The sequence below is a fragment of the Mugil cephalus genome, chromosome 8, assembly GCF_022458985.1.
Source record: "Mugil cephalus isolate CIBA_MC_2020 chromosome 8, CIBA_Mcephalus_1.1, whole genome shotgun sequence".
Taxonomy (NCBI): Eukaryota; Metazoa; Chordata; class Actinopteri; order Mugiliformes; family Mugilidae; genus Mugil; species Mugil cephalus.
The window spans coordinates 5614213-5627510 of NC_061777.1; the positions used below are offsets into that span (position 1 = coordinate 5614213).

General features: G+C 41.4%; 1 protein-coding gene across 1 annotated transcript; it reads right to left on the reverse strand.

Annotated features, from left to right (window-relative positions):
- Positions 1-6761: 6761 nt before the first annotated feature.
- On the reverse strand, positions 6762-8072 carry LOC125012329 (C-C motif chemokine 21-like). The gene is made up of 4 exons (XM_047592217.1): positions 7911-8072; positions 7574-7688; positions 7346-7459; positions 6762-7227 (listed from the first exon to the last, which is right to left on the reverse strand). The coding sequence occupies exons 1-3, from the start codon at positions 7969-7971 to the stop codon at positions 7351-7353; spliced, it is 285 nt and encodes a 94-aa protein (XP_047448173.1). The 5' UTR covers positions 7972-8072; the 3' UTR covers positions 6762-7227; positions 7346-7350.
- Between the last annotated feature and the right edge of the window lie 5226 nt (positions 8073-13298).

A 13298-nucleotide genomic window follows, 5' to 3' on the forward strand; every position in this document is an offset into this window, starting at 1 on the left:
AAATTCAGAGGTACATCATGGGTCTTAAAGTCAACAAGTTTTTTTCTTTTAGAATATCCTGATACATCATTTCGCGGTTCATCAATCTTTCCTCATTGTTTAAAGTCTAATAGAGAGGTTAGTCCTGCCTTATCAAAACCATCCAGAGACGAGCAGTGGCTCTTGAACTCAACAGACTTGTTGTTGTTGGTGAAATATTGTGTATAGTTTTACCTTTCTATGTTATCTCTCCATCTTGTGTGGCCGGCACAGTGCCCATATTTGGCAGTGTCGTTGCCACTATTTCCAGTTTGTACCGGTGTGCAGCGGGCCGATCACAGGAGGAGGAATCATGTTGGAGGGGTTTGTGTTTCCCTGGGACCCGGGGATCATCCTGCAGAAGGATGAGAGAAACCAAGGGACCCCTCCTGAGCTTGACACAGCCCAAAGAAATCCAGTCATTCAGTCATTTATTCATTCACTTTCTCTAAGCTTAGGCTCCTATCTCAGCTGTCATTGGGCGAGAGGCGGGGTACACCCTGAGGACAGGTCTCCAGTCTATCGCAGAGACAGACGACCATTCACCACCACGTGCACACCTACGGACAATTAACCAGAACGGGCTTGTCTTTGCACTGTGGGAGGAGGAAAACCCAGAACATGCAAACGCCACACAAAGAAATCCAGGAGTGAGAAAATGTTTTTGGCTCATGTGCCATCTTTGAGCCCGTATCCAGTTCTCATTTACACGTATCCATGGTTACATAATTATAAGATTAACATCAGCTGAGGTCAACAGGCCACTTGACAATAAAACAATTAAAATAAATGAAGCAATAAAAATCAAATGTGGCTTCTAGCGACATGATTCAGCGGAGATAGAACAGAACATTACACTATGCAACAAAGTCACGTTAAGACAAAAGTTACAAAGCTGCCAAATGTGTCCTGCTACATGTTGTGTCTTCGAGGCGCTACTGGATGTAGCCATCCATTTAAAAATTAAACAGACGCATCAGACCATCAGCCACTTCACTGGAGCACGACAAATATGCACAAACTATTTCGGGGTGTGTCACGTGCAGGTTTATTTAGCCGTGATGGCTTATTTAGCCTTGTTATGCATCTTATTTGTTTTCTTTCATGTCTTGTATTTGATAAGGAGAATAAATGATGAGGAAAGTGGTCGCTGGTCACACTTGTTGCCTGCCTCGTCCCAGGCATTGATTTGTAACGAGATAACCTGCGTCAGTTGTTTTAATGTTGTGACCTGTGTAATATTACAGGGACATCCTAACCTATCTGCTCATTTCTAACAAGATAGTCAGTTGTTTTAATGTTGTGACCTGTGTAATATTACAAGGACATCCTAACATATCTACTCATTAGCACCGCAGTTATTCACGCCTGACGTGAGCTGCTCATAGATCAATGAGCAGTGGGCGTGTTGCACTTTTTATCTGGAGACTTGTTTGACCACAATTAAATCAAACTAGAAGTCAGCAAGGACAAACTCACCGCACTTCCTTGTTGGTTTATTCCCCTTTTTTTTTTCAAAGACACATGCACATGTGTCACACAACAGCGATTCCACTGAAACATTTGTATGATGTCTGTAAAGAGCAACTTTCTCTTCCCTACTTACTGTATTGAGGAAGTTTACATCCTCGAGGCTCTTTCTGTTGACGTAAAACACCAAACCACAGGAAGTGATTCAGAATCTGGGGTCATGCCTGTCAAGTCTGTCCACTTTTATGCATTAATATGACTTGAAATATCCTCAGATTTATCATTGTCAAAAGAAAACATTTCAATTAGATTAGATTCAGCTTTATTGTCACTGTATACTGTCCAGGTACATATGCAAAGTACCAATACTGTATTAAGTAGTAGTATATATAAAGCAAATTTTAGATCGGTAGATGCAGTACGGACATGCACATGAATACATTCATACATACATACATATATGCATATTCACATAAGTGTACACACATATATTCCCGTAAACATGTGCCTACATGCCTATACACCAGTGTTTCTCAGTTCCGGTCCACGGGACCCACTGCCCTGCATGTTTTCAATGTTTCCCTTCTCCAACAATTCAGTTCAGTTTTTATTCATATAGCGCCAATAACAATACAAACTGTCTCAAGGCGCTTTACAAAAACCGGCGTGCAACCTCCAAGCCTGAGGGCGACAACGACAAGGAAAAACACCTGATTCAAATGAATGACTCATTATCAGGCCACTGCAGAGCTTGATGACGAGCTGATCATTTGAATCAGGTGTTACGTAGGAGGGGAAACATCCAAAACGTGCAGGGCGGTGGGTCCTATATACCGACACATACACATACATGCATATGAATGCTATAGTGGATGTTGATACATCACACAGAATAAAGAGGGCCAAACATATTTAGTCTTAGACTACTACTACTAAACTTTCAGTTTCATCTGTTGTAAGACTCGCAGTTGTACAACAACTACACTGAACGTTTCTCACAACTGCGGATCAGTTCTCCAAACTGCTTGGAGGAATTCCAACCCCTCAGTCCTTCCAGAATAGCCAGACGTCTAAACCTTCCAAACCTCTGCAAATAACTATTTGGCAGCACACGCCATTGCACTCTTGAGACTGAGTTCGTTCTTTCATTCATATTCTGCAACGCGTCATACACCCCCGGGCAGGTTTCCAGTCCAACAACACAAAACCAGGCGAACACCTACGGCAAATTCAAAATCAACACTTAATCTAACCAGCGTGTCTTTGGATGGTGGGAAGAAGCCGGGGGACCTGGAGAGAACCCACACAGACACACACAGAACATGCAAACTCCACCCAGAAAGGCCCCAGAACATTCTTGCTGCGAGGCATCAGTGCTACCCTCCGCACATACATATTCAGTTACTGACATGCAACTGTCATTGAAGGAGAGACACACCTAATCTGCTTTACGGTGGAAATGAATAAGTATCAGGTTTTTGTGCAGGAGCAAATATTGCAACACTTTTTCCCAGACGGTGGTTAAGGGAATGAAAGAGGGAGCCTGTGTTCACACAGTACAAACAAGTTTGCCACCTACTGAAAACCATTCACTCTCACTGCAAGAGCTATTGACAAGTTTCACTTTCTTGTAAGTCACTGAAGGCTTGCCTGGTCTGCCCCCAGTATTTCCTCTCTTGGACTTTCCCTGCTTGTGCAATTACGGAAAATATAAAAAGTTGATGGACCTGATATATCATGAGGAGGGAGATTTGGCAGAAGGCCAGACGGCAGTCCTTGTGAAAGGGCGGCATTCAGCACAGTTTTACGGGGAAAGCATTTCATTGTATATCTTCATCTTGGACTGATGGGAAAAAAAGATCCTTTTGTTTCCCTGAGCTCTTTGAAGAATGTGTTTTAATAGAGCTGTTTACACTGACGCCTGTGCCGACATGTCAAATGCGAAATCCCGTGAAAGTCGGTGCTCAGTAGCTGTCGTGCGTGTTAATTCAAGATTATTTTAAATGACTTTAAAGCTCTTTGAGTTGTACAGCAACTCATAAATGCAGGTTGAAGTCATAACAAGACTTTCGGTAATTAACCTCCCAGCCAGAAGGTCTGGGTTCGAGTCCAACTCCGGCCTTCCTGGGTGGAGTTTGTATGTTCTCACTGTGTCAGCGTGGATTTTCTCCAGGTACTCTGGTTTCCTCCCACTTCCAAAAACATGCTCGCTAGGCTGATTGGTGACTATAAATTGACCCGAGGTGTGAGTGTGAATGGTTGTTTGTCTCCGTCAGTGCGTTTACATGCAGAGCTTAATTGAGCTATGCTCAAAATTCGACTTTCTGACTACAGTCCTTGTCCCAGTTTTCCTGCAGCGCAAGAAAATCGAATAACTGTTCTCCTCCTCCACACTAGGTGGCGATACGTATCTTTTCAGCGGGATAATACCACGTTAATACGGCCCGATTTCCGGGTTGACCTATTACGTGATATAATAAACTAGAGTCGTTCATGCGGCGGACCGGCATTTCAAACAACAACCAGGCGGATAATAGTACATTTTTTAATCTTGTACGTAATGTTCGTGCTACTTCTGATGTAGGTATGATCCGCGCTATCCCTCAGACGGCTCCGTTTCTCTTCTTCTTCTTCTGCGATCGGCTTTCTTGGACGCTTTTGTTCCGGGGTCACACGCCAGCGCAGTGGTCGTGGAGCATGCGCACACGAATTATCCGATTGAAAAGTCCGATTCAATCGCATCATCTGTGTGTCTCAATCGGATGAGGACTCCGATTTCAATCGGAGTAACGTGTTTACATGCACTTAAGTTCTCCTGTTATAGTCCGATTAAGGCAATAATTGAGATAATTGAGATTGAGATGAGATAATTCTTGTACATTTTCCCATGCAACCATCTTACATCTGTCTTTCATTTTACTGATGGTTTTCAAGAGCGTTTTTAAAGTGCAACTAAGCATCTGTGACAAAGCAATTTCCCCTACGAAACTTTAGGTTTAGTCTTTTTAGTCTAGTCTAGTCATTTTGGTTACATTTACGTTTCATTTCAGGTTCACTTATCACTGAAACTAACTATGCATAAGATGCATGGGAGACGTTTCGTCCACTTAACTTCAATTGCTAAAAGGAAAGCCAGAAAAGTGAATGCAGACCTTTAGTCTTTGTTTGCACAAGAGGAAATGGTGATGTGAGTGAATTGAAACAGGCAATGAAACTGAATCACTCCTGAAAGTTAAAGGAGCTAAGGGGAAGTGTAGATTCCAACTAATTCTCTGCGACTATCTGTCTGCAGCTGACCTTTAACATAATAAATGCAGTCATTGTTTTTGTTTTTTGATATTTCATTGCAAAATCGTTGCCAGTCATCGCCAGTTAGAGCCACCATGAAGTTCAAACGCTTTAAGGTGGCTACATCCGAATGATTTTGTTTGGTCTGCCGAAGCCAAAAAAGCAGCCTCTAAAAAAATACTAGAGTTGTGTGTTTGGTTTCTGGGTGGTCTGTGTGGACACATACCACATACATAGTGGGAAACTCTGCGAGATGCTGTTAAACTCCAGAAACCTTCGGATGGTCAAAAGGTCAAATAAAATTGGAAGGACTTCCTGTCTTGGAACGCTCTGTGATCCCAGCTTGTATTCCTGCAAACGGGGATAATAGTTTTAACGGCCACATCCTCGACCGCATACAATAAGAGGGTGATTCCTAATGCAAACCAAAAACAGATGAAGACTTGTGGACATGCATGAGGCCTCTTTAAAGAATGAATATTTAATCACAAGCCTTCATGTAACACAATGCTGCTGAAGCTGAGAACTGGGAGTGCACACTAAAAGACTGGCTTCAGCAGAATTTTGTGTGACGATTGAAAGACTGGGGATCACACACTTAACAACTGCGCCTGATGAGGGATCACAGACTGGATGGTTCGTCACACAAACAAAAGCCAAGTGAGCGCGTTGGAAGCTATTGAGCAAACTCTCACGATGGGGACTGAAGTGCTCCTGCCAGAACTTGATTAATCTCTCCTCCATTCCTCTGGTCATTTTGTTGGCCACTCTCGCCGTTAATATTCCCGTTACATGACGTTGTCCTCTGACTCAAGTTCCCGTCTCTCAGACTTTCATTTTCACCGGCTGCTGGCAACATGTGTTTACAGTTGGACCACTCTGCCGTCGCTCAAAAAATTCAGAATTCTGCTCACATACTTGCAGATTTGCATCTTCCCGCTGAGACTTTGCAGACTTGCAGAACTGGGAATTGTGGGTGAAATCTGGCAAACAATCTTGTGGTGTGTCCTCAGCTTGAGTAACTTAACTAAATTAAATCTTATTCAGAAATTATTGGTACCATTTGAAGCTTGTTCTTTCTCAGGTTTTTTTTTTACCCTTTACATGGCCTCATGTTTTACTGACATTTAGGGGAAGAAATGTCCTAAGTAAAACTATCAGTGTAGCCAACGTGTAAACAAACTGCTGTGTGTCCTGCTTTTATAGTCAGAGAGCAAAATAACAGCCGTCCTGGTCATGTCTGGACTGTGTAAAGGAATTAAAAGCAAAAGCTAAAAAGCCATTGGAAGTTTTAGTGAACAACCAGTGATAAACTAACTTCGCTGTACAATTAGACCCTCCTTTTACAGAAATTGTTGTTGTTGACCTGTAGCTGCTCTGCCACTCACACCAGAGAAGAGGTCAGAAGGGGGTAATTCCCAAGATGGGAAAACCACCAAGCAGTCGCTTAAGAAAATGCATTCATGCGGAGAAGTAGTAAACAAGGAGTAAATATTTTAATTTAGAAGCATATGCAGACCTTTAGCTGGTGGAAAGATCCAGAACAAGCTAGTAAACCTTGGTTTTGTTTCGTCACGCACCCATCGAGTTATTTCAGCTTCCAGTAACCGCTTCGTTATATGAAACATCTTGTACAGCGCAAACCATTATTACATGAGCCATTCACCCCCTACGACGGCCTTATGTGTGACACTTCATAATTCTTCAATTGTTTTATAAGTTTATTGTACTTAGTTTAATCTTGTTTTATTGCATTTTGATTATTTCAATCTCTTTCATGCACCCTCCATTTTTTTGCTGGGACTTTATTGGTTTACAGTTGTTCTTATCTGTTTTTATTTCTCCGCAAAGCACTTTGGAACAAATGCAATTGTAATAACACTTATGCGTGGTATGGTTGAAATGTGCCCATTCGAAATGTCATCAATGAGGAAAGATATGAAACGATGTGTTTCCGTTTATAAAAGACAGAAGCAACTACAATGTACAAAATCATATCAAAGTTTATTTCAAAATAACTGTCAGTAATAATTTTACACAAATAATCACATTTTATTCAAAAACCCATTCACTTTAAATTCAGTTCTTTCACACAGTGCTGTGACTAGTGGCAAGTCAAGGCAGGCATTAGTGTTTCCATCCAAAATGCCACTCACAGAGATGATTATCAGGAAGTCATAAAAGAAAAATCAGAAACCGCTCAGTGGAAGCGATTTGACCATAGTTAAGCCCCGCTCACCGCAACTGAGAAGAACATACAGACATACAGAACTGCACATTTAACAAGAGCTCAGAGGCACTGTCGTGGTGAACCACAGTCATAAATAAGAAGAAGTGATTTTTTTTTTTTTTCTTTTTCAAATCTGGTCCTCTCAAACTATTTGCTGGAAATGGAAATGTGGGAATGTCTCAGTTTAGTCTTCAGCTGCCTCAGTCCACTCGTCTCTACACCTGGGAAAAGACAGGGCGGGGAGTGAGAAACATTTTAAATAGCCGCACACAACACAAAGGAGCACAAAAGCTGCAAGAAATGTGCAGAGACGTGCAGAGTCGTCCCTTTGGCTCTTACCTCGTTCACTGCTTTGATTCCTTTTTCCTGTCCACAAGGGTGATGAGTTTCTGCACCCATGTTGCCATGCTGGGATGGATGACGCACAGTTGTCTTCCACTGTTTGTGATGAACCTGTAGATGTGAGATTGGGGTGAGACATTAAGCTTCAGGCTACAGAGCTAAAAAAAAAAACATACACAGACAATGCAAAAAAAGAAAAAAAAAAGAAAGGCGTTTTCTACTTACACAGTAGCACTCTTTTCACAGCCGTTCCCAGCGTCCTGAATGAAGTAGCTCACAATGTTTCTTGAGGGCAAACGTTTGGTTGAGGCTTGCAGACAGCAGTCTACTGCCATTTCACCTACAGGAGGACGGAGAAATAAATAGATAAGTTTTATGAAAAACTGGATATCAGAGGGGTCAACACATCTATGAGAGTAAAAAGATCTCATGTGTGCAAGATTATTACACCAAAATATATACTCTCTGCATGTGCAACGAGATGTAGTTTCAAACTAACAAACCTCAAACGACCTGCACCTACTCTCCAAGCATTCCTAAATATTAGCTGTTAATCTCTTACCTGATGCGAGGCTGAAGCAGATGACACCCAGCAAGAGCAGAGCTGCAACTCGAGAGGCCATGTCTCTGTGTCTTCGTGGGTCTGGTTTCAGCTGAGCTGCTTCGGTGAGTCTCTTCAGGAGGTGTGCAAGGAGCTGCTGTGAGGTGAGCCGCTGCAGGTGGATTTATACAGGTGCGCAAGTGAAAACGAAAGTGTGATCCGCGTGCGTTGACTGGAAATGGGATAAAGTTGGCACCAGGCCCACATGTTCCCAGGCGATTACAGCTTATCGTGTGCAGTCTTATGTTTCATGCCAAAAATAACAACTTTCAGATGTTTGCCCGAGGACAAGATTCAGCGATTATGCACTGCCTGGCCGAAAAAAAGCCACCAGAAAAAAAAAAAAAAAAAGCCAACACGTTCTAGTATTAGTACTTTGGGCCGCCTTTAGAGTTAACATTGTTTTGATAAGAAGCTTCTGCAATGTCATAAGATTTATTTCCATCCACTGTTGCATTCATTTTTCACCAAGATCTTGTATTGATGATGGGAGAGTCTGACCACTGCGCAAAGTTTTCTCCAGCACATCCCAAAGATTCTCAGTGGCGTTAAGGTCTGGACTCTCTGGTGGTCAATCCATGTGTGAAAATGATGTCTCCTGCTCCTTCAACCACACTTTAACAATCTGAGTCTGATGAATCCTGGTATTATCGTCTTGGACCTCATTCTTTGGGCATAATGTTGCTGAACCTGGACCTGAGCAACTGCAGCAACCCCACATAGCAGACTTGTACATTAGGCATTAGGCACGATGGGGGCATCACTTCATCTGCCTCTCTTCTTACCCTGATGCGCCCATAATGATGGTTCCCTACTATCGTTCCAGTTTTTAATAATGCGTTTAACCCAGTTTTAGTAGTTTCCGCTTTAGTCTCCTTAGACGTTTTCTCTACTTGATGCATGACAATGATCTGCGCTTCTCAAACAGACAAACATCTTTTCCATGACCACAGGATGTGTCTTTTCACATGGTTGTTTAAGAAACGAGAAGCTATTCATTGCATTTGATGCAGTCAAATAACTTGTTGCCAAAGTTAGATAATCGCCCAAACCTTTAATTTGTCTAAATGTGTAGTTACCTCTGTTCCCCAGGACCGCGAGTTGTTAGTTGAAAAAACATTAATGAGAGTGGATGCTCAATCTGACAGGGTTACTTAGCAACAACTATCTAGCAACGGTCTGTACTGATGTTCGATATCAACGATTTCCTGACTAAAATTGGGGCTGGTATCGGCGATACCGATCCAATACCGACACTTTGTGCAAATACACCCTAATAAAAGTAGTGTATTTCAAATCATAGCACAAAGAATACAGGACATCAGAGTTATTTAGTTATTTTTTATATTATTATTATTTATTTATTTATTTAAATGCCTCGTATTCTGTGTTGTGGTTTAACCTGAGGTGTTGCACAAGGTTTGTTGTGTTGCCACAATTCAACAGTTAAGTCACTTTCCACTGTGTTGTTGAAGTATCGAAAGTATCGATATTTTGATTTGAGAATCGATTTTAGAGCGTAAAGACCTGTTATCTGCGGTATCGATATTTCAGTATCGGTTCGCACATCACTAAAGGTTCGCACTTGATGGGGAAACCAACTGTCTACACAAAAGAGAAAATGAGGGCTGATAAATCTTTAAATTTCTACAACTATGTCCAGAATTATGGAATGGCCATGTACAAGATCTGATTCAACAGAGGAGCTTTGTGTTTTGAGACAAAGTTCAACACAGCTAATGGCATGGCTGGAAAGCAAACGAACCAACGGCTTTATGTCTTTACAGCGAACTACACAAGGTAAGTAAGTTAACCTCAACCATAAAGTTGACAACATTTATGTTATACATGTGATAGTTACATAGGCTAATATAAGGCAAAATATTGTTATCTGTGTAATGTTAACCACCTTCTCATAGGCCGTACAGGTTCTTTAACATTGGTGGGTCGTCAGGGCCTGCAAAGTATCCTCTGCTGATCTAAAAAACAGACTTAACTGTATTTTCCATGAATACCTAATAAATAATTCCTAAAAGTCCGTTAGCTTCCTTTCATAGCTTTCCCCTCGGTTACATTGCTTCCAAGTGTGCATTTTCTTATAAAAGCTCTTATCCAATCACATTTCAGCCATGAGTTGTTGCCAGGGTCAAAGAAGTCTGCCTGGAGGCCTTCAGGATCAGTTCTGCAGGTCCTGTAGCATAAAATAAGTGCTAAGAGTCAAAGACACCAGGGCCTGCTAGCAGGCGTATGGTGATGTCAGCGTATTCAGACCCTGTGATTGGATTTGTGGAGAGGGAGCTAGCCAAAGCTAACAAACTGCAACTGTTGTGAGCTGGACAATTAAAAATAAAGATGTGTTGATTTAATGGCTGTTTTGTCATTGCACAATGTCTGAAGGAGGAGAAGAATAAATGGATTCGGTTGAGGATTTAAAGCCATTTTCAAGACGGACATTTTCATGATGGGTGTGTGTGTGTGTGAAATACAATTATTATGGTAGCCGGTTTGCGCTGCTGTTGACATTACAGACAAAGCATCTTGTTAACATTTAAGCCCTCTTTTCTTTTTCTTCTTTTTTTTTTATTTCCGAGCTATAAATGTCCCTGGATTTCCACACGACCAGACAGTGCTAACACGGCGCCATGCAAACCCTTTTTAGTACTAGTGTGGGATGACTCTATGACAGTTACTCATCATCACAGAAAAATATTCCATTCTTAGTCAATCTGCTGCATTAATGCCTCCAGTGAAATGCCAACCAGTGGAAAATGTTGTGACACTCATGATGAAAAAAAAAAAAAAACCATGATGCTGTCAGAATTTTGAAAAATACTGTGATACACATATTTGGTCAAACTGCCCAGGCCTACATCACGGCATCCTGAAGTCAAAGTTATCTAATCTTAAATCTGTACCTAACTTGTCCTTGTGATAACACTCCCACATTTAACCTGTCTGTATCAGTGTGGTGACAGTGTGTTCGGGGATTTTTTGTGGAATGCATGCAGGCAGCGCCAGGAGTCGATCGTTTAGGGTGTCTGTGTGTGTGTGTGTGTGTGTGTATGCATTCGCGTCGTAGATTACAATCTGACTCCGAGAGAGTTGTTGAGCAACAGCGGAAGAACTCTCCCAGAGGCAAAGGTTTTGCCGAGAATGATGCAACGTGAATAAAGCGGCGAGAGATAGGACGTGGGAGGATTCACTTGTTTCACAGGAAATACTGGCTCCGAATTTGTTTGGTACTGTAGGAAAGGATTTAAACACATCGGATGGATGAAGAAAGTTAAAACCGCTGCCAGTAAGACTCATTGTGCCTTTGTAGTATTGCGGGACACTGACACAGTGACATACACATGTAGCCTCGGCCATAGTGAGTCATCTATACTTGCGCCTCATCAGTCTGGTTCGCTCTGTAAAAACGCCACCCGAACACTAGTTGGCGCATGCAGCAAAGCAAAACACTTTTGTCATTAAAAAAACAAAAAACAAATATTGGGCAGTGCAGGTACTGAAAAATGTCTTCTCATTGCTCTAGATCAAGCTTTCTTTTTCTTTTCTTTTTTTTTTTTTAGAAAAGAACTTCATGTGAATTCAAGGTTATATCAAATGTCAAATTGACATTAAAGGTTGTTTTAGTTTCATCAATTTGCATAAATTTGCCTGAATCTGTGGTCATCGGCATGATGGGATAAAGAGATGAAAGACATCGGCCAAATTGTTATTTTAAGTGTTGGTATCGGCACCGAATTTCACAGAATCGGTGCATCCCTTTTCTGAAACTTAGCTTTGGGTTGATTCACTGTCACTGCTCTTGATGTGCTGGTTCTTTTCATCATACATGTTGGGATGTATTGTCACTAGTGGTGGGCTGCTGTGGATACTTGCACGCATGCATGCTGCAGTAATTATAGTGCTAATGGTTAACACTAAACCAGACAGCTTCTTTGTTTTATAGGTGGCTCAATGTCACTCAAATTACACCGATCAGGCACCTCTACCTCTACCATCTGCTGACCATCTTAGCTTAACGCAGAGACTGAAAACAGGTGTAAATTATCAAATTAATATGTATTTTTTCACTAAAATGTAAACCCAACTCTAATCTAGTGAAGAAAAACACAAGTTTGTTCCTTTAAAAGCACATTCATGAGATGTTGTTACCAAAACAGTGAAATCTCGTTGTGTAAAATGAATTTCACTTCCCAACATGACGCCAACCGTATCAGTCAGTGGTCAAATAAATGACTCACATTTTTAACCACATATTGAAATAATTTATCTGGAAAAGCAAAGGAGGAATTCTCAGTAGCAGAAGATGAAAAACAGAAGTAAACCCTTGAGGTTTCTTTTGAATACAATACTGAGGGATATACTTCCCTGTCTATTAAATCAAAATACACTTAGTAATCAAACTTTTTTTTGTTGCTACATATTATAAGTAAATACTGAGATCACCACTGTGTAAAACCAGGATATAATATATTACATTACAAAAGTAAATCTTTGGTAATTACGAATACTGTGCACTTTAAATACTGTTGTTCTGCTGAGAGATAAGGCTGAACTTTCTCCTATTAACTGAGACCCAGCTGTAGAAACGTAATCACCCCAACAGCTGCTGTAGATTTCCTGTAATGTAGTGCAGAGTGTATCGATATGAAGCTGGACGTCTCAGAGTTAAACCGAGCCAGCGTTTGGATCAAAGCAAGTTGGCAAACTTGAATATTTACATGCAAAGAAGTTTACTCTTTGTCTGTTTCGTGTTTTGGCTTCGTCCCTAACAAAACATCTTTGCGCTTTCGTTTCGTCAAAAGTATGATTCACAAGATCATTGAGATAGTTCTGAGTTTACTTGACCCTTGGAAGATTGCTAAAGAGCACTTCTAGTGATGCTAAAGTAGAGTTTCGGGAGCAGGACCACACCTCAACCGCACCTCTTCCGGCTTAAATACCCTCCTGACCCACTCATATTCTTCTGTTCTTGATTCCGCACGGCTTCAGCGGATTCTTTCTTGAAGCTTCCCTACATCGCGCTCAATCCATCCCATCATAACAATAGTACCTGGTAGTGAATTCTCATTTCAATGCACAAGTGTGATTGTTTTTACATGTCCATATCCAAATACTTTCAGGTCAAGTTTTGTCTTTATTTCCAAAATTCCTCCTTTGTTTCTCCATATCACGGCCCTTTTTTTTAACTCGCCGCTCTTGTGTGGAGTCACGTGTGGCCTACTGAAAAACTGAGATCAAATCTGCGCAAGAATTTACAGATTACAAGACTGAAACAAGTTCTCCTTCAACCCGGAGTTTCCGCTGCCTCCGTCAACGTGGTGATTCTGCTTGCCGCGT

What these genes read in the sequence shown, in the direction of transcription:
- LOC125012329 (XM_047592217.1), bottom strand. Translation starts at nt 7,971, where the DNA reads ATGGCCTCTCGAGTTGCAGCTCTGCTCTTGCTGGGTGTCATCTGCTTC. An exon ending in CTGCTTCAGCCTCGCATCAG is followed by an intron (nt 7,689 to 7,910) that starts GTAAGAGATTAA and finishes GTCCTCCTGTAG; the next exon opens with GTGAAATGGCAGTAGACTGC. An exon ending in TGTGAAAAGAGTGCTACTGT is followed by an intron (nt 7,460 to 7,573) that starts GTAAGTAGAAAA and finishes TCACATCTACAG; the next exon opens with GTTCATCACAAACAGTGGAA.